General features: G+C 40.8%; 1 protein-coding gene and 1 long non-coding RNA gene across 2 annotated transcripts; both read left to right on the top strand.

The window, feature by feature from the left end:
• The first annotated feature begins 3,383 nt into the window (after nt 1–3,383).
• LOC148891738 (uncharacterized) lies at nt 3,384–4,390 on the top strand. The gene is made up of 4 exons (XR_016116519.1): nt 3,384–3,465; nt 3,570–3,608; nt 4,021–4,107; nt 4,210–4,390. It is a non-coding gene; the product is annotated as an uncharacterized LOC148891738 (long non-coding RNA).
• Nucleotides 4,391–5,507: 1,117 nt separating this feature from the next.
• LOC148891737 (leucine-rich repeat-containing protein 52-like) lies at nt 5,508–19,538 on the top strand. Its single transcript, XM_089009006.1, has 2 exons — nt 5,508–6,539; nt 15,590–19,538. Exons 1-2 carry the CDS (start codon nt 5,897–5,899, stop codon nt 15,913–15,915), a joined length of 969 nt encoding a protein of 322 aa, XP_088865132.1. The 5' UTR covers nt 5,508–5,896; the 3' UTR covers nt 15,916–19,538.
• The last annotated feature ends 8,226 nt before the right edge of the window (nt 19,539–27,764 follow it).

Genomic DNA, 27,764 nt, shown 5'->3' with positions numbered 1-27,764 from the left:
AGAGCAGGGGTGCTCACACTTTTTCAGCATACGAGCTACTTATAAAAACAACCAAGTCAAAATGATCTACCCACCACAAAAATGCAAAATATAACTTTGTATTTACAATGTATGTTGATGTACCTTACATAACTGAATAAGCCAATATTGCACAACACACATCATAACTGGGATGGGAGTTTGCATGTTCTCCCCGGACCCGTGTGGGTTTTCTCCGGGTCCTCCGGTTTCCTCCCACACTCCAAAAACATGCATGGCAGGCAGATTGACCACTCCAAATTGTCACTAGGTGTGAGAGTGAGACTGACTGTTGTATGTCTTTGTGTGCCCTGCGATTGGCTGGCAACCAATTCTGAGTGTCCCCCGCCTCGTGCCCGAAGACAGCTGAGATAGGCTCCAGCAACCCCCGCAACCCTAATGAGGAATAAGCGGTACGGAAAATGAGATGAGATAAGACACATCATAAGTACGTACACATAACATAATAAATAATTATTAACATTTTTTTGTCATTACCTGAGTTTACTTTGATGACTTGCACTGAATTGAATCCGCCAGGGATGCATAGTCCAGACAGTAGATGCTGACAGCCAGCCTCAAGCACATTTCCAAATGTTCATCAGTCATGGTGGAACAGTATTTGGACTTAATGATTCTGAAAATGACATTGCGAAAAAAAAAGTCCACCTCCCATTCCGTATGAAAGTAATATGTTTTGCCCCCTTACTTGGTCCCGCTTTCTCAATCATTTTGATCACCATATGTTTTAGCAAGGGCTTAAAATCTGAGGTAATTCGCTGACTGCCTTGTAAATTTTGCTGCGTTTAGCGCCGTTTTTTACGCATGCACGGCGACCTAAAGGTAAAAATTCAGTCAATTATGTCAATCAAGTGACGGGACGTTTGATAGGCTGGCAAATGTTTTTTTTTACTGTCACGCTGCGATCGACCAGTAGATCGCGATCGACGTAATGAGCACCCCTGATATAGAGCAGAGGTATTTCACTCATTTGCCGCAGGCCACATTGTCGTTACGGTTTCCTCTCAGGGGCCATTATGAATTTGCAGAAACAATTAGAATGTTTAATCCCCTTCACATATTACATATGCAGCGCATAACAAACTAATAAACAACTAGTTTTCAAGTTTGAAGTAAAAAATATTGACTGTTATTGTGGTTTGCATACAACAATTTGAAATGTTGGTTCACACTTTAGCAAGCATCATGGAATTTCATAAGTCAGATTTGCTTTTGCGGGCCGAATAAAATGATGTGGCGGGCCAGATTTGGCCCCCGGGCCTTGACTTTGACACCAGTGATATTGATGGCTGATAAAATAAGTTTCTATGTAATTTAGAATATCAAATCAATGCTGAAGGGGCTTAATCGGGCTATGACCGATGGTCTCCCTCTAGAGCTGATGAAAATTTCTGGTCTCATCTATCATTTAACCCATTCACACACCCTGTAACATGATAACGTGATAAGCTGCCCACTGTACCGGCTGTCCTTGAAGGGTTAAATCTCTGCATGTGTAGATAGATGACCAAAGATACATAATAGGAAATAACTACAGTAAAGTCTCGTTATATCGATATCGGTTATATCGATAGTACCGCTTATTACGATACTATTTTCATTTCCCTTGCACATTTCTAGTCTTTTTATGTATAATTAGTACCGTTTAGTACGATACCCGGTTATTACGATAATCCGGTTATTACGGTGCTCCTTTTCATCCCCCGCCGGCCATTTTTGTTGTTTATATCGATATATCCGTCGCGCCATTGGTCAACTTGGTCACGTGTCTTGTTACGTGAGCCGCCATCGGTTGCGACATTGGTCGACTTGGTCACATGAGCCGCCATCGGTCGCGCTATTGGTCGACTTGGCCGTGTGACTTTGTCACGTGACACGCCATCAGTCGCGCCATTGGTCAACTTGGTCAGGTGACTTGGGTACGTGCCCAGCACCCGTGTAGCAGAGCCATTTTCATATTCAGACGCTAGCTCGTGTGTAGCAGACGAGATTGAAGTGTTTGTGTTAAAAGGTAAAAATGGGAAGCAGAAGAAGATTGATGACTTTTTTAAATTGTATACATAATACAGTAAGATGTAAGCGTTGCAGTTTCCCTGTTGTGTTATGTACATGCCCACTGTACTGTATATGAATGCAATCGTTTTTTGCAACAATGTTTCTTGTTTTGTCTGCTGAAGCGCGATGATTTTGAAAATTATTAACATTCCATACTGTGTATTAAAGGACAGCCAATGTCACTTTTTATTCAAATGCAAATAAAAATGACTTCACGCCAAGACGTCTTACATTGCTTGTGAATCCAAACAATGGCTTCAGATTCGGATAATATGCTTTCTTGTTACACATCCAGTTATGAATATGTTTCAAATACACTGTAGTTCTGAAGATTAAAGCATACATGTTTACAATCATTAAAGAATTATATGTGCCATTTTGAGGCAACATTGGGGGAACATCTCTCACCCAAAAAAAACGGAGCTAATGGCCAGCTCTGTTTCTTATATGGCGCTTGGCTGCCCTCTTTTGGCGGCTTTTGTTTAATGCAGTTCGGCGCAGGATCGGATATATCGATAGTCCCGGTTATATCGATATTTTTTCGGACTCCCTTGAATATCGATATAACGAGACTTTTTTGTAGTTCCAATTCGAATTAGCTCATTCATTGAAAAAAGGGAAATGCTGTCCCCTTGTGGAAGGCAAAAACAGGACCAGAGGACGTGGCCGGCGCTTTACCGGCACCCGAACAAGAAAAACCAAAAACAAATTCGGGAATGACACTCTACGTCATATTTTCAATTCCCGAATAAATTCATGAATGGCCGTAAATGAGTTAAATTAAATTGAAAAATGTATGAATCACAGGCGATGGAGCATTACAGCCCTAGGCGGTGACATCCAAATTTGTTTTCATCCACCAGTAGTTGTGGCTCCGTGCGGGCGAGACTCTTGTTTTTGCTGTTGTATTTTTAAGTATGTGATGTGAAGCTGCAGCACACTTGGTCACACTCCTGGACAACAGCACACATAATCGTGTAAAATTAAGGTTTATATAAAAGGGTCACACGAAATCCTCCACGCCGTGGCTGCAACGCCCAGCAGGTTAATGCTTTGAGTTAACTTTGTTTGCAAACGACAGGACCGCGTGTCAGTGTCCAGCACAAGCTATAGGCTTAAGATATCTATACACGTGCAGCGGTAGTGCTGCAGTTTTAAGAATGCACTAAGTAAATATAATGATAGCCAAAAAATGTACAGTGGATTGAAATATGTACAATTGATGCAGTTTAAATGGTTATGCATGTGTAAATTAAACATGAACTTTTTTTAAAATGTATTTTTGGCATATTCAGGATACCGAGAGAGCTGCTGGAGGCCAAGTCATCAAACTGCAAACGCCTGACTGGTTTGATTGCATCATTTAATCTGGTACATTAGATTTATTAAACTTAAAAAGTTAACATGGATAAATGTGTTTTATTAAATTAAAGGATTACATTCATTGTCATGTTTTTTTCTCTTCAACCTTTCAGCCCCCGGGTGCAAATTGAGCAACACCACCATTATCGAAGGTATGTTTACATTTTTATTTATGCTATATTCTTAATTACCTGATGAATATCATACTACATGTAGGTAGTTTTTATATTGAACAGAATTTTACCTTTTTAACATATATTGGAGTATTTTACACCATTACCTGAGACTTCATTGGTTGTTCTTTCTTTAATAAAAACAATCTCAAGTCTCACATTCTCCTCTGCTCTTACCAGCAACTGATGTTCATTAATCATTACAGTGATGCAGTTGTTAAATTGCAATAGGGATAGTGCGGAGGTTCCAAACTATTACGAAGGATATGCTTGGATTTGAGCTATAATAATCCGTAACTGTCTTTAATTTGGACCCACTAGAATCACACCAACTTTACTTTGCTTATCCAAACACGTACTCATTCTTGAAAAATGTTTAATGTAATTGCAGGCCTAACATGGACTGGAGATGCAAACTGTGTTCTACATCCCTGGATACTCGGGCGAAGATGACTCCGAGTTCTTCAAGACATGCAATGTATGTATTACCTGACTTAACACAAATGTCTATCTATGGCCACAATATATGCTATAACCTTTTACTTTATTCTGTATGTGTACGTTTGTGTGTATTTTGCAGTGGGAAGAGGATCCAGACATTGAAAACACTCCTGTCGCACTTCTCTCCGTAACAACTGACAACCTCACTATTGCCATCTTGTTTAACCCCGACAGCATTTCTGTTGTGATAGAAGATGGCATTATTGTGAGATGTCTCCCCAGGTTGGCTGATGCACACCTCCTCTTGTTTGGTTTAATGTACGCATTGCATTTAGATTATCCAAGAAAATTAATCCTCACATTCAACTTCATTCAGAAAATACTGCTGTGTCTTGATGATAACAGACCACTCAAACCACGCTTGCTAAGTTTGAAAAATGCTTTGTTCCGCAATATTGAAGGCACCAGTGCCTCCAATATTACGGAACAGAGCAACACTCGATAAGTAACTTTAGTTTTACTCTGCTTTGTATACCTGTTTGTGACTGATTTTCTATTAATACTTTGATATGTAAACTTGGATTCCACCAAAATGTCTTTTTTCATTTCAGGAATACTGTGTTTGTTTTTAGTAAGTTTTACCTTGATTTGCACCTTATAACGAGTACATTGAAATGTATTCGGTTGTATTTATTCAAGTATATGCTTGTCAGCGAATTTATTTTTTTAACAGAACAGCAGAGTATAATTTGTTGTTTTTTTCTGTTTTGTTGTGTTTATTTCACATCTTCTGCTCAGGGGTTTATTTGTTGTTTTGGTACGTGGACATGCTGCGCATTTTGGTACTGTTATCGTTTGTTTTATCAAAGGTTGTTTTAAACCTTAATAAAAAAAATGTGAACTAAAACAGACGTGAGGTGTGTTTTTGTTTTTAGACATAGAAGGCAAATGTAAGTACAGTATACATGAATATATGTTTTCATGGAACATTATAAATTTGAGTTGGTTAAGCTTAAATATGAAACCTAATTTTAATTTAAAAATTAAGAAAACATTAGAGTAAACTGAAAGTACATCTTTTAAGTTCAGGCAAACTCATAACATTTATGTCCAAACAAACTCATAACTTTTAAGCTCAATCAAACTCATAACTTTTAAGTTCAGACAAACTCATAAAATTTATTTACACTTTTACAAAATTTTGACGTAATCAGTTGCCATATACATTTTGAGTACTTTCAACTTGTTGGGTTTTACAGTGCATTTATGCTCACCAATCATGCATGTTTCATGATCAATCAACGTGAGCATCTGGCGCACACATGCAGGGACGCGCAAGAGGAACGTGGAGAAGCCACTGTGAGTCGCCGGAGCAAATAGGTCATGCAAGCAAACACACGGAAATGCATGGATTACACGGAATATTTTGGTTGCAGTCGCTGCCCGGCGCTTCAACCCTCTCAGTGCGGAGCCCCCCTCCCCCTCCCTCTCGTCGGAGTCGGCTTTGGGAAGGCGAGAGAATTCTACAGCACACTCGCATGTCGCGAGCGCGCTCAGTGGGAGAGTGAAGGAAACCCTGTACCGCCCGTCATAAATCCACAAAGTATGACGACCGACGTCAGCTCATCGTCTGCACGTTGGATCGGGATGAGGACCAGCTGACGGGATGAGCTGAAATATTAGGCGCAAGAGAGGCGCCAAGGGCAACAGACTCCTCTGACCTACGTGGAAACAATCCGCGCGCTATTCACGATCGTCCGCCGGAGGTCCATGAAGAATGTAAGCGGATCGCTCCGAGCGGGCTGGATGAAGCCCTCGGCGGTGTCATGCGTCTTGCCCCGCAGCCAAGCGCCCTGGTGACCGTGGTTGCGCTCCTGCTTTGCACGGAGGCGATTACGACCCCGCTGCTGTCGTCCGGCTGCGCGGATCGCTGCGTGTGCGACGAACAGCTGGTGGTTCAATGCGCCGGGCAGCACCTGAGCAGCTTCCCCGCGGACCTGCCGCTGGCCACTCGGCAGCTCATCATCTCCAACAACTTGATGGCGGAGTTGCCGCCTCTCGCGCTCAACTACCTCTCAGATCTGGTTTACCTGGACTGCAGCAACAATTCCTTGACTGAGATCTCCCAGTCCACATTTGGGAATCTCAGGAAGTTGGCCTACCTTGACCTCTCGTTCAACAACCTCGCCCAGATCGAGGACAGGACCTTTGGCCCTCTGGACGCTTTGGTTATGCTGAGGATGACGGACAACCCGTTTCTGTCCGAGATCCACCAGGACGCCTTTGCAGAAAACTTGGCCCTGCAGGTGCTGGACGTGAGCCGGAACAATTTAACTGTGCTCAACATCAGCTCCTTGATTTCACTCCCTGCCCTTCGCTCGCTGGGCCTCAGCGGCAACCCGTGGAGCTGCGAGTGTGTCAGCGAGGAACTCTGTCTGTGGGTCCACTTGGAGGGCTTCAAGTTCCAAGGTTCCACTTTCTTTTCTTTCATGCCATCAATTTAGTAGGTTGTAAAATCATATCATCTGATTTGCCTGCCACAAACGCATACACATAAATCAAAGTTTTGGGATTTAAACCTCTAAAATACTGATATTATGCTCGCTTTATTTATAAACCATAAATCTGCAGCCTTTATCTAATTGAAAACAAATTTTAAGTACCGGAAAATATGACCTCGTAAGAAAACAAACAATGCAAAAACACCTCTTAAAATGTCAAATGTCATTTGATTAATTTTGTGTCCACCCACTCACTTTGTAAGCATTTTTTCTGTTCAAGGTGGCAGGGTAGCCCAAACCTGCACTTATTGGGAAGAGAAATATGTCGTAGATTAGATGAGATGAGAGGAGATGAGAGGAGATGAGATGCACCTTAATTTGTCACACAGTGGAGAATTTTACATTTCACTTCACAGCGGCAAAACCAAAATACAGGAGCTGCAGTACTCACACAGCGCCATCTTGAAGTCCAAAAAAAAGAAACAAAAACATACAATATGACATAACACAAAGGACACAGACAGTCAATCAATCCTAATTCATTCGCTGCCAGACAATGTGCAAAAATATGTCCACTCCAGTGCCAGGGTTTTTGTCATTTTCACTCAAATTGCAGGGCCCACAGAATATTGAGTTTTAGGACGACATCGACATTCAATTCAGTTTAAGAAACCATAGACTCTCTTCTTTCATCAGAAAAAAAAGTTAATTCCTAAATTATATGGGTCTGAAGTTATCTGAGCTTGAAAAGGGGGCGGCTGTACAAAACACAATACATAAATATTGATTTATACAGCACTTTAACAACATTTTTACAACTGTAAAAAAAAAAAAAAAAAACGCTAACATGGACAAAAGGCAAATTCCGCCCCCTCATGTAAGGGAAAAAACATTACCAGAGGTCTGACCAGCACTTTATCGGCACCCCCCGAAGGAAAAAACAAAACCGAACAAATTTGGTAATGGCACCCCACAAATTCAGGAATGGCAGCAAATAAGTTAAGCACTCTCTGCACCCTTTTTGTTACATGAAGCCGTTCTAGATGAAAGAGGAGAGGATGGAAGCCTCCTTTTGACCAGTAGATCAGACACGTCATGGTGGAATGTTTAAGCTGTCTGCTACAAGCTAAGTTGTGAAAGCAAACATGAAGCTGTATCATCAATTGACAAAAAAATGTCTCACAGCTCTTGTGCCACGTCAATCCGCTTCAATTCTAAGCCGCGACACTTCCACATACGCATCGGCGCTCTGCGCTGACGCTCCATTCTTCTCATCACGGGCTCCTCAAGCCATGCATCCATCCAGCCGCAGACTATCCAACAGCAAATAACCTTTACGCTGAACAAAGTGGGGCTGTATGTAGATATGATACAAGCGCCATTTCACAAGCATCAGTTGTTGCGAAGGTCTCGTTGAAAAAAATATTGATGAGAACGAGCATATTCAAACTGTATTTCCTTCCTCAGAATTTAAAAACAAACATGAGAAAATGTTGATAATACAGTAAAGTCTCGTTATATCGATATTCAAGGGAGTCTGAAAAAATATCGATATAACCGGGACTATCGATATATCCGATATCGATATAACGAGACTTTACGGTATGTGCATATGTTACCCGCTGTAAAACTGCCGAAGGCATCACAACAACTTTGACAGTGGTGGTGACCCAATATAAACTGACATGAGGGCAAATCCTTTTTGCATAGCTTGCCTGGAATGTAGGCAAAGTTTGACTTCTCTCACTGAAAAAATCACCACATATCAGTCGTACATTTGCACATGCTGCCACAATATTTGACACGTCGCGTATTGAATTTAAACATTCTAAATTGGGGGAGATGTTATTGGCATGTGCAAGTGCGTATGTTAATCCGACACACACAAAAAATCCACCCCCGTGCAGCTCGCTTAAAGTCTCTCCAAAGAGATGCAAGTGAAGTAAGTAGAGCATGATGACATTCTATCCAACACGAGCCCGGATAAAAGCAGGTGCATGGGCAGAAAGGTCATGTGATCCATTGCAACTGTGCTCATTAATTTGTATTTGTAGTCTGTGTTACCGGGAATCAATGTTTCATCTCTTAATCAATGTGAGTTAGGTGCAGCTGATTTTGGTTCAATGCCATTCGCTTTGACGTCACATGATGACAATTGACTATCAGTATGACCATCAAATGGGTCTTGTTTTATAGAGCTGAACGATTTGAAAAAATAACCATTCAAATGAGATTAAGTTGCATTGACTCCACCAAAGAGTTAAAGCCCCACCAGGATGTAATTTTGACTTCGCTGTGATCTAGGATTTTGATGATCATAAGCCATTTTAAAATAAAAAGAAATGCCGTGTGTTGCGTGGGAGGACGATCGTTCTTTGCTCACATACATTTCTGAAGGCAACCTATAATCAGCAGAATGTGCTTTTAATTTCTTTTGCTCATATATTGCCTGAGACAATGGACCCCCTTATTCCATTTTGATGGGGGTGGGGGCACTCCAAATAACCAAACGGCACACTAGCATAGTGAAGATGCCATATTACACCCGTGATGTCGCGGGAACACGATAAGAGAATTAATTTTACCTCTCAATTCCACGTGTGTCAATGATGGTGTTGTGTTACACTCACCTGACTCGTGAGCATGGGATCAGTTTTGACTCAATGACGGTGTGACCAGTTTCTTGTCCAGTATATATATATATATATATATATATATATATATATATATATATATATATATATATATATATATATATATATATATATATATATATATATATATATATATATATACACAGTGAGACCTCAACTTACAAACACCTTATCTTAAAAACTTTTCATCTTACAAACGTCAAATTTATGAAAATTAAACCTTATAATAAGCACTATTTTCATAATACACACCCACCACGGCTGGCGGAGTGATCTTCGGCGGAAGCACACGACCGAACAGCACCAGAGGTTAAGTTATCAACAGTGGTGACTCTCCTTCCATAAGCCATCAACGACCATCAAAAAGGTAAATAAAACTTTCTTTAATTACAGTCTTCATGTAATGCGTCTCTCTTTCCAAACAGCAATCCCCTTTGACCTTCGACCTCCAACGCCATTCCATCAAGCCATAAATGACCATCACAAATGTAAATAAAGTGACTTTATTATACAATGCAGTACGTCTGTGCAAGCTCTCAGTCGTACAGGAGTGGTCCATCGATGAGAAGGTTTCTTCTGTCGTCATCTGTACAATTTTGAAGGTTTCGGACGACCAGTCAGACTTTAGTTCGCTGACGAAGCCTCTTGGATAGGAGGCGAAACGTCCGAAACCTTCAAAATTGTACAGATGACGGCTGAAGAAACCTTCTCATCGATACACAATGCAGTGTATTTCTTTCATTACAATACAATAGCACATTATTATACATAGAATAAGGTATGTTGTGTGTAGTTTTAAGGCTTATTTAGTTGAAAAGTATATTTTATGGAAACCCGGGAACGGATTAATTCCCATTTTAATGTTTTTTTGAGATACACACTTTTCGCCTTACACACTCTGTCTGGGAACCAATTAAGTAAGTTGAGGTCTCATATATATATATATATATATATATATATATATATAGTAAAGTCTCGTTATATCGATAGTACTGCTTATTACGATACTATTTCTATGAACACAAGGAGAAAATTTACATGCCGCAGGATCGGATATATCGATAGTCCGGTTATATCGATATTTTTTCGGACTCCCGAGAATATTGATATAACGAGATTTTACTGTGTATATATATATATATATATATATATATACATACAGTAAAGTCTCGTTATATCGATATTCAAGGGAGTCCGAAAAATATCGCTATAACCGGGACATATCCGATCCTGCGCCGAACTGCATTAAACAAAAGCCGCCAAAAGAGGGCAGCCAAGCGCCATATAAGAAACGGAGCTGGCCATTAGCTCCCTTTTTTTGGGGTGATGTTGCCTCAAAATGGCACATATAATTCTTTAATGATTGTAAACATGTATGCTTTAATCTTCAGAACTACAGTGTATTTGAAACATATTCATAACTGGATGTGTAACAAGAAAGCATATTATCCGAATCTGAAGCCATTGTTTGGATTCACAAGCAATGCAAGACGTCTTGGCGTGAAGTCATTTTTATTTGCATTTGAATAAAAAGTGACATCGGCTGTCCTTTAATACACAGTATGGAATGTTAATAATTTTCAAAATCATTGCGCTTCAGCAGACAAAACAAGAAACATTGTTGCAAAAAACGATTGCATTCATATACAGTACAGTGGGCATGTACATAACACAACAGGGAAACTGCAACGCTTACATCTTACTGTATTATGTATACAATTTAAAAAAGTCATCAATCTTCTTCTGCTTCCCATTTTTACCTTTTAACACAAACACTTCAATCTTGTCTGCTACACACGAGCTAGCGTCTGAATATGAAAATGGCTCTGCTACACGGGTGCTGGGCACGTACCCAAGTCACCTGACCAAGTCGACCAATGGCGCGACTGATGGCGTGACACGTAACCAAGACACGTGACCAAGTTGACCAATGGCGCGACCGATGGCGTGTCACGTGACAAAGTCACACGGCCAAGTCGACCAATAGCGCGACCGATGGCGGCTCATGTGACCAAGTCGACCAATGGCGCGACCGATGGCGGCTCACGTAACAAGACACGTGACCAAGTTGACCAATGGCGCGACGGATATATCGATATAAACAACAAAAATGGCCGGCGGGGGATGAAAAGGAGCACCGTAATAACCGGATTCTCGTAATAACCGGGTATCGTACTAAACGCTACTAATTATACATAAAAAGACTAGAAATGTGCAAGGGAAATGAAAATAGTATCGTAATAAGCGGTACTATCGATATAACCGATATCGATATAACGAGACTTTACTGTATATATATATATATATATATATATATATATATATATATATATATATATATATATATATATATATATATATATATATATGTGTGTGTGTGTGTGTGTGTGTGCGCGACCGTGCGTGCTTGCGGTCAGACAGACAGACAGACAGACAGACAGACAGACAGACAGACAGACAGATAGATAGATAGATAGATAGATAGATAGATAGATAGATAGATAGATAGATAGATAGATAGATAGATAGATAGATAGATAGATAGATAGATAGATAGATAGATAGATAGATAGATAGATAGATAGATAGATAGATAGATAGATAGATAGATAGATAGACAGACATTAACACTATTCGCCAAGCAAAATGAAGCAGAGATGTCGCGGACTCATAAATATCAGTTTTGCAATTGGAAAATTGCCTTTCACTCCATTGCGATGTTGATTTGAATGTGATTCATTTTTATTTTGATAATTTGGCTGTTCTTTTGATTTGGAACTACTGTGCATGTGTTGACTGCGTAAAAGGGCAACTGCTATTTTTAGTGCGCAAAGAAGCCAGTCATAATTTGAGCACCGGTGTTATAATGCAGCCGCCGCTCACTCACGCTGAAAAAAAATGTCCCACGCTTCTCTCTCTCGCTCTCTCTCTCCCGCACACGCTTCCACATCTACAAAAGCTCAAACCCTGCCGCTTAAGCCAAGTCCAAAGCGAGTCCTGAAAGAGCTGCCCTAATTCCATGCAGCTCACTGCCCTTTGTCTCACTTCATTTGGAAGCGAGTCTCTTGCCACAACAGCTGCCAGCAAGGGAAGGGCACGCCTATCAGACGATGCCTCTTTATTTGCTCCCCCAAACCATTTTGGATTTTGTGGGCGAGGGACACCTGTGTCTCCATGTTATGTCTCATCTGTGAAGCACCTGGTTGACACGTTCCGACTAGCCTGTTTCTTGCTTTTAAGAGACACATCAATGGCAATAGAGAAAGAGAAAGAGAGAGAGAGAAAAGCTCGAGGAAGGAACCAACAGATTCTCCTCTGCGTCGGCCTCCTTGTCGAGATTAGCAGTTCCCTCAGCTGTTATGTAAGGGGGGGTGGGGGGTGTCTCGAAATAGAGCCCAGTGAGCATGGGGGAAGCAGAAAGGGAAAGCCCTCACGTTTCGATGCCAGTTTTTTTTTCTTTTTTTTGTAAGACGGAGTGATGTTATGGAACCACAAATGTTTTGTTTTTTCCCCTGCCAGACACGTGCACAGACAGGCACACTGTGCAATACCAAAAAGGCTTTGTGCTGAGGTAATGCCTTCATTTTTTGTTTATTTTAATTTCTGAACTGTAGGTCCTTTGGGGCATTGGATTTTGTGTGTTCTCAGACAGCTGGGGGTATTATTGTGGATTTAGATGCAATTTTGAAAGAAATAAACAACGCATTCTCGAGCCCAATTTAATGTTTGTTCACCTTTCCAGAGAACAAGTGCAGGAAAATGTGAGCTGTTTTTTCTTGATAGGTGAGGGGTCACAGAATGCGGTAAAGTCTTTGGCTCACTACCGTTGGGAATTCCCGCCAAGAAAAGAAATCCGTTGGAGGAAATATGAATCCATTCATAAGTATTATTGCATGCTTCTCCCATTTGAAAGAAAAATTCAGCATTAAGGATGATTTTTTTCAAAGAGGCTTCTCTTTTGAAGCGCCGCGGAGCCAACCAGAGAGGTTTAAAATTGAAATAGATCCCGTAATTTTATGAAAACTGAGGAATTTGAATTGTATTACCTGCTAGCTAACTTCAAGTTTGTATGTTTTGTTCTCTGGTTTCGTGCACACGCACAAAGAACCCTGTGAAGAAGAACAGGGTTTGCATAATTCACTCAGTGCGCTTTTTTTCTTGGTAATTTAATGCAGTGTGAAGCTCGTGGCTTTTTCGTTCGTACCATTGTTTAGCACGTGCAGTTGCAGCACACGATAGATATAAGTAGCTGGGTGAATATGTTCTATGCAAAAGAATACGTAACCCTTTTGATTTATTTATCAAGCTCTTCGGTTAAACCTGAAGGCCTCCGGGATGCTATTTATGGCTCACGGGAACAGAGAGAAAGAACGAAGCATTTTCTTTCCTTTAAGAACTTTGCAGCTGTTCTAAAATAAGCCACAATCAAACTTTGCTAATCTCATTACAACACCGTCCCTATTTGATTTAATATATGATTTTGTTTATTTATTTTATTTATTTATTTTACTGTCATCTATCCTTGTGTATTTTTAAACAAATAAGAGCAAGAAGACATGTGATTCTAATCAAGGAAAATAAAAAATAGAAAGAAAAAATATATATAGTGTGCTGCAATACGCAGATGGCAGGCAGTTCATAAGAAGAAAATACAGTCAAACCGTGGTTTTCGAACATCTTGGTTCTCGACCAATTTGGTTTTCAACCAAAAATGATTTTTTTATGCTTTGGTTTACAACCGAAAATCAGTTCCAAACTGAGTGCACCTGAACCCACCACTCGATTCCCCTCCGCTTCCTTATATGCCACTTCCTTGTTCCGCGTCTCATTGTCTGTCACGTTTTGCGAGGTGGTGATGCCGGGTGCGGATCCCAAAAAGCAGGCAGGAGGGAGCAGGAGGTTGTTTGACAAATTGTATTAAAATAAAGGTCAGCGGGAACAAAATGTAAAACATCAAAATCATCTGAATGGAAAAAATACAAAGTAGCAAAAGAAGACCAAAAGTAAAAGTCCGCCAAGGTTAAACAAACACATACACAATGCATGCAGCAAACAAGCAGCAAACAATGAACCGACACCGGATGGTCGTGCCGGGTGTCCTTTTAAGTGTCAGTGATTAAACGACCAGCACCTGCGAGGCTGCCGGCAGGGCTGATGTCGCTACCCGTTGGTCGCCAATCTGATCGGGATGACCAGCACCTGTGCAGGTGCAGGCGGGGCCGACAGCGCCCCCCGTTGGTCGCCAACCAGATCATGACATTGTCACCGTGCTTTATCCTCAGGTAGAGTTCCATTGTGAGCAAGCGCGTTTGTATTGTTCAATCTTGATTTTAAAAAAAGCAAAATTGATTACATTGATTATAATGGGAAATGTTTTGGTTTTTGACAAAAAATGACGTTTTTTTTTAGACCTCAGTTTGCAACTGAAAATCGGTTCTCGACCAAACACCTAAACGCACCATTCACCTCCCTTCCTCTTCCTTATACAGTACGTCACTTCCTTGTGTCGCGTTCCATTATGAGCAGCCATGTTTGTATTGTTCAATCATAATTAAAAAAAAGCAGACATTGATTATAATGGGAAATGTTTTGGTTTTTGACCGAATATTTCTGTTTTTTTTATGCTTCGGTTGACAACAGAAAATTAGTTCTCGACCAAACTGAGCACACCTGAATGCACCACTCGATTCCCCACCGCCTCCTTATACGTCACTTCCTTGTGTCGCGTTTCATTGTGACCGCGGCATTAATCTTGTGGAGTGTTCCATTGTGAGCAGGCGTGTTTGTTTTGTTCAATCACATTATTATTATTATAATAGGCAATGTTTCAGTTTTTGACCAAGAATTTTGTTTTTATTTTATGCCTCGGTTCACAGCAGAAAATCGGTTCTCGACCGAACTGAGTGCACCTGAATGCACAACTCAACTCCCCACCACGTGGTATGGGAAATGTTTTGGTTTTTGACCAAATTGGTTTTCGAACAGGTTTCTGGAACAGATTACGGTCGAAAACCGATATTTGATCGATTTGTGAAACAACAACTGTAGTCTGTACATATTTGTACACATGACTGACTCCCGATGCCTGGTGAGTATGACATACATTCTTTTTATATTTCAATGTTTTGTCAAATTGTCATGTTTCAGATGATGTACATAGAATTTTTGGTTGAAAAATGATGAAAAAGCCGAAAGAACCATGATCATACAACTAGTATAAGGCAATTCCGACTACCTGATGCTGATTTATTGTGTGTGCATGCATGCGTGTGTGTGTGTGTGTGTGTGTGTGTGTGTGTGTGTGTGTGTGTGTGTGTGTGTGTGTGTGTGTGTGTGTGTGTGTGTGTGTGTGTGTGTGTCACAGATGAGGGCCAGACCGTGTGCGGTTATCCAGAAAACCTGGAGGGCCGTCGTCTCGGCGAGGTGGGCCTCGAGCTACGGACGTTGTGCCACCACACTTTAGGTTCCTGGGACTATCTTTTCTTCATCATCATCGGCTTTGTCATTTTCGCTGCCGGCACCGTGTTGGCCTGGGTCATGGGGGTCATCATGGTGCTTTACGAGCGCTACATCAAGAAGCAAGATGAGCAGCTGGAATTGGACGATGAAGAGGAAGTGGCCATGGAGTCAAGGCGACAAACACGGGCCGAGAGCGACCACGAAAACGCTTTGTTAAAACACACTGTTTAGGTGTCTGCTTCAGTTGGGCTACTTTGGATTCTCACAGTGCCTTCCGTTTTACTTCCAGAATCTCTGGGATTCTCATTCTACATGGAACTCTCATCAGAGAGTTAGAACCTGTTCCAAGCACATTATCGAGGTTATGGTGTACTGCATATGAAAAAGCATGATGTATTTGTGTCTTATTCGTCTGTGTCAAGTGGTCAGTCAGGGAAAGTGTGAAGACGGTGGGCCCAATTTTCACAGACAGATAAAAGTGCGCTCAGCAAGTGTACCGTGTTTGGGAATTTGAATCAGTATAAGAAAACCCTTATTTGTCCCACAATGGGGAAATTTGTAACTGATTCCCATCAACGACACGTGACCAGAAGCGAGTGTTTAACTCATTCACTGCCATTCCCGAATTTATTTGGGAATTGAAAAGTGTGACATGGTGCGCGATTCCCGAATTTGTTTGTGTTTTTGTTTTTCTTGCGTTGGCTGCCGATAAAGCCCTGGTCAGACCTCCGGCAATGTTTTTTTTCCCTTCCACGAGGGGGCAACACTTGCCTTTTGTCGATGTTAGCGCTTTCTTACAGCTTCAGCTGTTTTTAAAAGCGCTATACAAATACAAATACATACTGTATGTATTGTATTGTATTTTGTACAGCCGGCCCCATTTCAAGTTGAGATAACTCCAGACCTGTATAACTTAGGAATGAACTTTTTCTGATGAAAGATGAGAGTCTAAGGTTTCTAACGCTGTATTGAATGTTTATGTCATCCTAAAACTCAATATTCTGTGGGACCTGCAATTTCAGTGAAAATGACAAAAACCCTGGCACTGAAGTGGACACATTTTTGCACATCGTCTGGCAGTGAATGAGTTAAGAGAGCAATTTATTTTTTGGGGGAGGAAACAGGTCAACAGCTATTGATGGAGTATGTTGCGCTCTTAAAATTACAGGATCAAAAGTCACCAAAACAGGGTGAAGAAGCTAACCCAGTGCTAGGTCCATAACGAACCAAGCCAATGTTGGGTTGAAGATTTGAACCAGTACGTTTGGTCAAGATTTTGATCCAACACAAGGTATATAAAAAAAACTATTTTGATTCGGGACAGCAACCAGGAAATGGGTTTACACGGTAGCTAATATAGCCAGCTATTTTTATTACCTATGTTTTCTAAGAAGAAGAAAGAGCAAATTTCCCCAGCCAAGCCAAGCCATAGCAACTCGAATGCATGTCATTTTGTCACCATTTTTACAGATGCCCTTGTGTATGCACCCCTACTCACTTTTTGAGGGTGAGCAATCTGGCCGGAACAGATTTGGAATCTTGTTTTCAAAGAATTTCACGTTAAAATTACTTCCGCTTTAGTACACAAGAAACTGTCAAAAATGATGATCAGATAACACTAAACAGGATCTTCAATCCAATTTATTGGGTCAAAGGAATTAACCCAATCTTGGGTGTAAGAACGATCATCTGCTTCTGCATCTATCTTGCGAGTTAGCTAGCAAACAACCAAAATATTTTTTTTCATGTGTAATGAGTGGTTGATGGGTGGCACAGCACCTTGCAAATGTTGACAAAAATAAAACAGAAGTGAATTTCACTCTAGTGGAAAATATTGAACATGTGGATAATTAGTTTTTGAGGTTACTAAAGTTACTCTCAAGTGTCAAGGGTAGACAGGTGTTATGAGAATCACTGCAGTGACGGGTGAAACATTTGAAAGGCGCTTATAAATGAAATGTATTATTATTATATAAAGTCGCTTGTGTGATATAAAAAAAAACCACATTCATTGTTATGTAATACGCCGTGAGCAAATGTCATCTTTATGTATCATTGACCTGTTAATTGTCTCTTAAAAGAGGCGCCGCATCATCTTTAAGATGATGAAACTGATGAAATGAATTGCTGAGACAATACAGTTTGCTAAAAGCCTTGACTCAAAGCTTTTGTTTTTATTCTGCAAAAAGGATCTGTGACATTCATTTAATTTTTTTCAAAAACATTTGCTGAGAGAGGTCATTTACCCGGTGTTGGTGTGTGTATTCCAAACTCAAAGCAGCTACATGCACACAGCAGTTTCTCATTCACATTAATGACGAAATGACATAAAAATCATCAAATCGATGATCAAATTGAAAAACAATCTCGGTTTGGAAAACACGAATCCAAATATCAGATTCTGTATCGTTTGTCGTCACTGTTGTTGAGTCCAAGTAATCTTTTGGTTCTTTTGTATGCATTGGTAAACCTGTGGTTCATCAAAGACACTAGGTGAAAATTGAGAAAATACTTATATTCGGGATGACGTGCAAAATATTAAATAATTATACAGTAAAATTAACCCAGATCACGCCTGCATGAAGGGAAATACACAAGAAAAATATATCCCTTTTAAATACTCCCTAAGTGTCAATTTATTAGATTTATGACGCTTTTTTATTCAATACAAAAAGTTCAATATGGCGGATTTCATGTTTTGAGAAGTCTTCAACCCTTTCAAGGACAGCAGTGATACAGTGGACAGCTTATCGTGTTATCAAGTTACAGGGTGTATGAATGGGTTAAATATATATGATATATTATAATGTTACCAACACAATTAAAACTGTATCATACATTGAGGGAGAGGAAGACCAATGGACAGGAAAAAATATCCTTTACAGTGTACAGAAACAGTCCATCCCTCCAGCTATTTATATAATTTTTTTCAAATGAACAACTAGATCTCACAACATGAATCAATAATCATGCTGAGACATACATGATAACGTGAACCTTTTGCTGGTGTATTCCGTGGGCGTAAAAAGCAGGATTTCAGCATTCACTAAGCATCAGCAAACTTTTTTTCCCAAACATACACAATATGTTTGCCACGTACATTGCTCAACAGAAACCATGACAGACAAGCTTCAGAAGATCTCCCCAAAAATTAAAAACAAAAAGACAAATAATAAAAACAAAAGCTGCCACGGGAGGTGCTATGGCAGTTCTACACAGCAGTCATCGAATAAATCCTGTGCTCTTCCATCACGGTTTGGTTAGGGGTTGTCACAAAAATGGACAAAATACGACTTCAATCGACAGGTAGGACGGCAGAAAAAAATCATTGTCACCAGCCTACACCCTTTTGAGGACTTACACACTGCAAGAACCAAGACAAGGGCACGGAAAATCCTACTGGACCCTCTGCACCCTGCCCACCACCTTTTCCAGCTCCTCCCCTGATGCAGGCACTACCGATCTATCCGCACCAAATCCAGCAGACATTTAAACAGTTTATTCCCTCAAGCCATTAACTTTCTAAACAGTAACCCAAATCAAACTGTGTAGTGCCTCTTTGCAATTTTGCACAACCCCGTGGAATAGCATCCTGTTCTAATCATTGTAGCTCTAGCTCTGTACTCAGCCATACCCCTGTTACTGACCAATATAATCTCCAGCAACAGACACTTTGAGGCGCTCATGGACATTTGCATAATGGCACCTGTGGTGGACTACAAATACAGTGATCACTTTAAAATGGTTCACTGATTTTCTGCACAAACTGTACAATTGTTATCATATTTCATTCTACCACTTTAGCTCAGTTTTATACTTTGCACAGCTGTTCCTGAGAGGTACCACTTACCTTCCATACTTATTTGTCATGTTTTTTTTTTATGATGATGATACTAGAGCACCATATTCTACCAGAGACAAATTCCTTGTGTGTTCTCCAAACATGGCCAAATAAAGATGATTCTGATTCTGAACAGTTTGAGCTTGCTATGCCTCCTGTTTTCCAATTTCGTTTCCCTGGTGTCAGACCGTCCGGCGCTCACTAACAGATACTTCGCGGAACACACTAGGCAGCATTCAAGATATTCAGTATACCGATTTTTCTTAAAGTTAAAGTCAAAAAAGAGATGTGGTCATTTCCGAGTCCATCCATCCATGCATGCATGCTAACCTAGGGGTCAGTACTTATAGCCCACACTCATCTGTCTGGCCGCTTTCACACATGGACAAATGCTGCAATGTAGAAATTTCCCAGCCCGTGGCTGTTTATGTTTCTGGACTTTTGCGTGGATTTATTGAACTCAAGGCGGAATACTTGCTGCGTCGCTTGCTGGCGTGAGATGTGACATCAATTATGAGCGTCTCTAACTCACCATAATAGGCCATTTCATTGACTTCACGCACACACACACACACACACACACACACGCACACATGCACGCTCACGCACGCACACACACACCAAACCAAACACTCTCGTGGAGTAGCATGATGATTTACAAATTTAGACATGGGGGAAGAGGAAATGGGAGAATGCATTCCGGTTGTTGAAAAATAAGTCACTTATAATCACTGTTGCGCAGACATGTCAGCATCAAATTATAAGCATGAGTTATGTAAAATGCTTCAGCTGACACTGCCAAGCATTTCAACATTGTATTGCAATACCGTCTGTATTCAACTTGCTTTTTCCAGTAACAAGTCAGTCACTCTTGTCACACTAAAGTCTAGTTTAGTGCTATTGCAATTGTCAAATAAGACACTATCTGTACTATTTCTTCCACTGGCAGGCGCTGGTGGTGGGTTTTGGCTCTGTGGCTTTAGTGGGGATTTAAGTGACTTAATCTCTGAAAAACATCGCTAGCTCGCAAAATAGTTTGCAAAAAATGCTACACAACGACGTTTGGTGCTCAAGAGACGACTTTTCACATATTTGAAGATGAAGATACCATTATAACAAAAGGATTGGATTGGATTGGATTTGCCTTTATTAGTCTCGCAGTGGAGAAATTTACATTTCACAGCAGCAAAGTTATGAAAGAAATGAAAGTAGAAAAGCAAAACACAGGAACTGCTGGAAAGGCAGCCACTCTCGTGGCGCCGTCTTGAAGTCAAAAGAACAAAAAAAAACTCAGTGGTGGGCCGTCAGACCCAGCAAGGCCTTCTCTGCTGGCCTAACATAATCATACATCATTATCATAAATATAATAAAAGTCAATTTAATTAAAAAAGTATTTTTTTGTAAATATATATATAATTATTCTACATACTGTTTTCTTGATGGTATATTATATCCATTTGGTTATGCTCCTTTCAGTGTTGTAGTTTTAGGTCAGAGTTTTTAATCCAATCAGAATTCAGCTAGTTTGTGTCGCCAGGCTGTATGAAATCTGACCGACGCCTTTGTTGCGTCACACGCGTGTATGATTTTGAAGTGCGTTTTTCAACTTTCATGTCTTTCAATTCTTTGATCTCCTTGATGTGCGTATCACCCTGACGCATAGCACACGCTTGCAAATTGTATAAAAGAAGCTGTCGCGGGACAGAGAGATTGGGCGAACCACGGGGCAGAATCATCTCAGACTCACGCCCGGCTCGCGCCGGGCGTCGGACGGACATCACGGCACGACTTGCGCAACTCCACGCCACGATCAAGCTCTGCGCGTCACCTGCCTGGGAGATCTGACAACGAACCTACTTACAAATAAAGAGAAACATCAAACTCTTTACCTTCAGAATCAACAGTGAGGGCGTCTGCGCGCTGTACATGAACGGGCACATGTAGTTGTTATACAGTTGCGATAGCCAATCAGATCACGAGTTGGCACAGTAGGGCCAGCTAGAGAGCCTCGCGTTGAACATGACATGTACGCGTCCTGTGATTGGATACTCACTTTACCTCAGGCCTCAGCGGAGGCAACGCTATGCAAATCAACCAAGCTGACAACAGATCAGACCCGGAAACTTTAGCAGAAAAACCAAGTATATCTACTGGCTTTTTTTAACCCACAATGGCTGAAGGAGATGACAACTCGCTATCGCATGTAGGTAAGCCTATTCTCAAGAACAAATGAAAAAGATGTGTTTACTTTTATTTTCAACAAATAGTTCGTTTTGTGAACGTCTTGTTGTTTTTCTTATATTAAACTGACATTTTGTAATTTAGCGTAAAATCTTGTTAAAGATTGCATATTCTTGGTGCACTTCATAAAACTTGATGGACAAATGATTTTAAATTTCCTTTTATTTTTAAATGTTTGCAGTATCACGTATAGTGACAAGTTCTAATGGCTGATGCAGATTTATTGATGTGTAATTGCTCTGGAAAATAGCCTGTGTTGTAGACGATTAAGGTGATGCCACGCCCAGTACTGCGTGCGTGTGCTTTGGTAAATGATATCTCCATCCGTTGTGTCATAAATTATGGTATTACGAGGGATATTTGTTCAAGTCGGACTAAGCAGGACTTCACTGAAGGCCTAGGTGTGAAATGCACGGACCACCACTGAAAAAACTAAATAACAAATAACATGACAACACAAAGACACAGAGAGACATTCATTCTTAAGCACTTTCTGTACCCTCTTTGCTACATAAAGCAGTTCCAGATGAAAGAGGAGAGGATCAAAGCGTCTCTTCACCAGTGGATCAGGGACATCATGGTGAAATGTGCACGTCGACTACAAGCTAAATGTTGAAAGGAAACACGCAGCTGAAGCATCCAGTGACAAAAAGAGATTGTCTGACATCTCCTGTCCCACATAAATCTGCTTCAATTCCAACCCGTGACAGTTCCACATACGCATCGGCGCTCTGCGCGGACGCTCCTTCCTTCTTATCACAGGCTCCTCAAGCCATGCATCCATCCAGCCACAGGCTGTCCAACAGCACCGACCTTTCCACTGAACCAGCGATGTCAGTCGAATGGCACCGACATTCCTCCCATTCAAAAACAGTACTGGCACATTCATGCTGCCGAAAAGGCGCAACCGCTCAGCACAGTCTCCTCCTTGATGATTGTCATGGCCAAAAATGTTGAAAAACAATCCGTATCTGATTCCACACGACGCACAACAACACAAGGTGACAAAAGAAAACACAAAAACAAGACAAAAACAACAAAAAAAGCAAGGCTCATGAGAGCACTTGCTGACGCTGCCTACTCGGGCGCCATCGTGGACTCCTAGGAAAGGAATGGTGTATCCAAGGTCCAAGATGGCGCCCGAGTAGGCAGCCGTCAGCAAATGGTCACAAGCCTTGCTTTTTTTTTTTTTTTTTTTTTTGGGGGGGGGGGGGGGGTGTTTTTTTTGTGTTTTCTTTTGTCACTTTGTGGTGTTGTGCGTCATGTGGAACAGATACGGATCGTTTTTCAGCATTTTTGGCCACGACATTCATCAAGGAGGAGACTTTGCTGAGCGGTTGCACCTTTCCGACAGCACAAATATGCCAGCACTGTTTTTGATTTGGGAGGAATGTCAGTGGCATTTGACTCTCATAGCTGGACAGCGACAATCTCTTTTCGTCAGTGGATGCTACAGCTTAGTGTTTGCTTTCAACATTTATCTTGTAGCAGCCGTGCACATTCCACCATGACGTCCCTGATCCACTGGTGAAAAGGATGTTTTGATTCTCTCTTCTCTTATCGATAACTACTTCATGCAACAAACAGGGTGCAGAAAGTGCCTAAGCTTGAATGACCGTCTGTGTCTTTGGTGTTGTGTCACATTATTTGTTATTTTATTTTTATTTTTTACTTCAAAATGGTGCCGAGAGAGTGGTTGCCTTTCCAGTAACTCTTGTATTTTGCTTTTCTGTTTCTTCCTTTCCTTTCCGCTTCCTTTCATCATCACTTTGCTGCTGTGAAATGGAAATTTCTCCACTCCACTCCACAGTCTAATCGAATCAAATCCAGTCCGATACTCCATAACATCACAACATCACAAATAAATCCAAACTTCCCCATTCCAATATAGCAGGTGTCGGGAACCTATGGCTCATGAGCCATATATGGCTTTTTCGATAATTGCATCTGGCTCGATAACTTAGTACATAGATATTTTCACTTTTTCGCTGTTCATTTCCTGTTCCTGAGGGTGGCAGTTGGCGGAAAGTGCAATTTTAATTGGATGGCCGTTGATGTTGAAACAGGTAAATGCCCCCTTTTAAATAAGCTTGACGACTCAAGTAAGAACAACTTTGTGGAGAGAAAAAGCACTGCCGTGATTCTAATTTGCAATGAAACAATACCATGAATGGAACAGTTGAATATCAGTGGCACTTTGACAAACCCCACGCTAATGTTAGCATCAATAAACTTCTGTGAGAGACAGCAGAAAGCAAGCGCGCAAGCTAATGAGCAGTGTGCAGGCTAGCTAGCAGTTGCTTCGCATATGGACCAGGCAAGTTGACTTTCATTCCGACCGTTTGGCTGGATTTTTTTTTCCCGATCATGAGGAACGGAAAACCATCCATATTAATGGTGAGTATTATCACAAAGTCATTTTAAATCATATATTCTGACATTTTGTTGAAATCGTACGCGTGTATTTGTGTGTGTGTGCGTGTGTGTGTGTGTGTGTGTGTGTGTGTGTGTGTGTGTGTGTGTGTGTGTGTGTGTGTGTGTGTGTGTGTGTGTGTGTGTGTGTGTGTGTGTGTGTGTGTGTGTGTGTGTGTGTGTGTGTGTGTGTGTGTGTGTGTGTGTGTGTGTGTGTGAGTATGTGTGTGTGTGTGTGTGTGTGTGTGTGTGTGTGTGTGTGTGTGTGTGTGTGTGTGTGTGTGTGTGTGTGTGTGTGCATGCGTGTGTCCGTGTGTGCGCGCGCGTGTGTGTGTGGCTCTCACTGAAAAACATTTCTAAATATTTTACTTTTATGGCTCTCTTTCAACAGTAGCCAAAATGGAACTGTATAGTGCCACTTAGCAGTTTTTTTTTGACGACGATACTAGTGCAGCGTGTTCTACCGGAAACAAATTCCTTGTGTGTTCTACATGCTTGGCAATAAAGATGATTCTGATTCTGATTCTGATTCTGATTCTGATTGTTAGTCAAAAAGGTTCCCGACCCCTGCAATATAGCAATCACACAATCAATATTTATCAACACATAAAATGTGAAAATTATGTCTATCAGTGATGCTGATACACGTCATAACTACTTTCTTTTGTCCTGCCTGGCTGCAATAGCGAGCCTTCGCACTCATACATGCTGCTCTGACAGTGGACCACAAATCCATTTACGAGTCAAAACATGCCACCAGCTCTGACATTGGTTCATCCATCCTTATTGAGGCAAAAAAAAAAAATGCACCTCAAAATTTATTTTTTAAATGTTGTTCTACACCGCTGTTGCCTGTGAGGCATAACCAAATCAGGAGTGTAAACAGGAGTCGATTTAGATGCAGTGTGCACCGCTGAGAAGGTCCAAAAGTGCAGTTTTAAATCTTAGAGATTAAAAAAAAAGATATCTCAGGAATCTGAAGGTCTTTGGAAGATTGGAGACGGTAACACAGAACCACAAATCTTTCTGTACGTAAAAAGAATCTGGTACCCGTGCAGCTATGACACACTACAAATTATATATGAATTACCGTTTCAACTGTAAATGTCGGCAAGTGAAAAGGCCTTTCTCGAGTCTGTTCATGTGCTATGCTTCACGGTGCCTGTAAAATGTCTCTTAGCTGTCCTCTCTGATGATGATTGACAGACAAAAGGAAGGAGCTTGGCAGCAGGGCGGATGCTGCTGATGCTTTCCCATGTCCACACACAGGCTGAAGGCCCTGCCGGCTCTCTGCCTCTTCCCAAAGTCATTTCAAAGGAAATGGTGTGTCCTTCTGCACATTGAAAAATACTCCACAATAACAATGGCAAAAATGGCCATTGGTTGTGCCCAGACAGGTTCTCATGTATTGCTGATACAACAGAGGGATCTGCACAAGTGAGATAATGAAACCCCATAAGCTGCAATTTGAAGGGACCAAAACATCCGTGTGGAATTGACAAATTGTGCTGCTATATTTTTATTCAGAGTGTCAGGCCTGAAATGCTCCAAAGTATATTTTGACACAATTTATTCATAATATCTGCAGTTGATCTCTTTTAGACACCCCTCGGGCGTTGTTTATTTTTCCTCTCTTTATTTTGGGAACTTTTCTTGTGACCTCTCTATTTATGTCATGATTCTAGCATTTGAAAGAAAATGATGCCATTTTGGAAAGCATAATTGTGCTTTTTAAAAATAAATAAAAAACAGTGAGCAAGCGATAATCAGAGTGATGAGTGTGATGTCTGCAGCCGGCTAAGCCTGCAGCTTAAACAGTGCCAATCGAGAACCAGAAAGCCAAAGAAGGAAATCTGCCCAAAGCTAAATACAAATGTGACAGTTTTATATTTATTTATACATGACTTGCCCCTTCAAGTCAGCTTGAAGTAGCCATTTTTACATCAGAAATGCAATTTCATATACAGTAAAGTCTCGTTATATCGATATTCTCGGGAGTCCGAAAATATCGATATAACCGGGACTATCGATATATCCGACCCTGCGCGCATGTAATTTGCTCCTTGCGTGCATAATAAGCGGTACTATCGATATAACCGATATCGATATAACGAGACTTTACTGTAATCCAATTTGAGCAGATTTATGTCCTAACTTTGGCACACACTTGGATTACAATGTACCCCTCATAGCGCTGATGGTTGCACTTAAGATTCAGAGGTCTTGAAAAGAGATTTTTTTTTTGGTATTTGTTTCTCAATTAGAATAAGTGCAATTGTCTTACTTTCGATTTGTTTTTGTTTTTTTATTGAGGTGTAGAACTTTTGACCTGGGCTACGGTCGTTCTTAAAAATGCTGGACAAATAAGTTAACTTCACATTTAACCGATGACCATTTCGCAGCCTCGGAGCCTTAAACTAAGACCCCAGAACTCAAGCGCCCTCTAGTGGCCACGCAAGCGCAAAGCGTTCAAAATGTTTACTGTGTCATCGTGCTCAGATATTCCGTTGTCTGCCACTTCGACCTTCAAATTGGACACTTATACATCAATGCATTTTTTTTGCATGAAATAAAGCTATACACAAACTAATGCAATTGATCGATTATATAACCCCCCTCTCTCCTCCCATTTCCACAAAATGTCTACCCACATTAACTATTTATTATATAATAAGAGATATCCTTTGTCTCAGCTTTGGTTTTATTGCAAAAAAAAAAACAAGACCAAGCCACGACTTGCCTCAATCTGGCCCACATTTGTGGCTTGTTTCGTACATAACAAGCCAGGAAGTCGATTAAAAAAAAACAAAACAAAACAAACAAAAAACAAAGTTTGGTCTAATTGACCTAAATCGCGAGTCGGTCTCATTTCGGACCATAATTAGGTTACTTTTAATCATTTTAAGTGTATCTAATCAAAACACAATTGCATAGAATCAAAATGAATCTCTGGGTCAATACATTGAGAAGTATGTGGCTCGCATCACAATGTTGTTGGTTTGCTCAGTGCTTGACCCACTGCAGTGTAATTTTATGTCACAGCCGCAAAAATTCTAAATGCACGAAAACACAACAATAAGAGTGGTCATTGTCATGGCCAAGAGGCCATCAATCCATCCCTGGTGTCAGTCAAAATTGCTAATTTTGAAAAACTATATTTGGCTCAAAAGCTTGAAATTCGCAAGGGAACACATTTCGGCTCGCTAATAACTGAGATAGCCTTAAGTAAAACGTTGGTCTACAGTCACGACGATGGCATGTTGACTTCTAGTGGCTTCCTGAGTAGGAAGCCCTGGGAATGAACAGGTCTATATCACCTGCAGCATTTCTGGAAGAGGGCCTCTCGGATGAAATATTCTGTCTCTGTACCTTATCAGGGCCTCGCACAACTGCTTCTCATTAGCCTCTCCCGTTACCTAAACACACGTACACCAGTCTCGTTACTAAACAGGAAATGCATTGAGCATAGTCATGACATTTCTAGAATAGAGCTACATACCAGCGTGAAGGGCACGAATCTAAATATATACAATAAGTATTCCCGCCTAATGTCCTTCGTCAAACAGAAATTCCCTCAATAACAATC

Source organism: Hippocampus bargibanti, linkage group LG11 (genome assembly GCF_051943395.1).
Source record: "Hippocampus bargibanti isolate YZ-2025 linkage group LG11, ASM5194339v1, whole genome shotgun sequence".
Classification (NCBI taxonomy): Eukaryota; Metazoa; Chordata; class Actinopteri; order Syngnathiformes; family Syngnathidae; genus Hippocampus; species Hippocampus bargibanti.
This window is presented reverse-complemented; position numbering and strand designations above follow the sequence as displayed.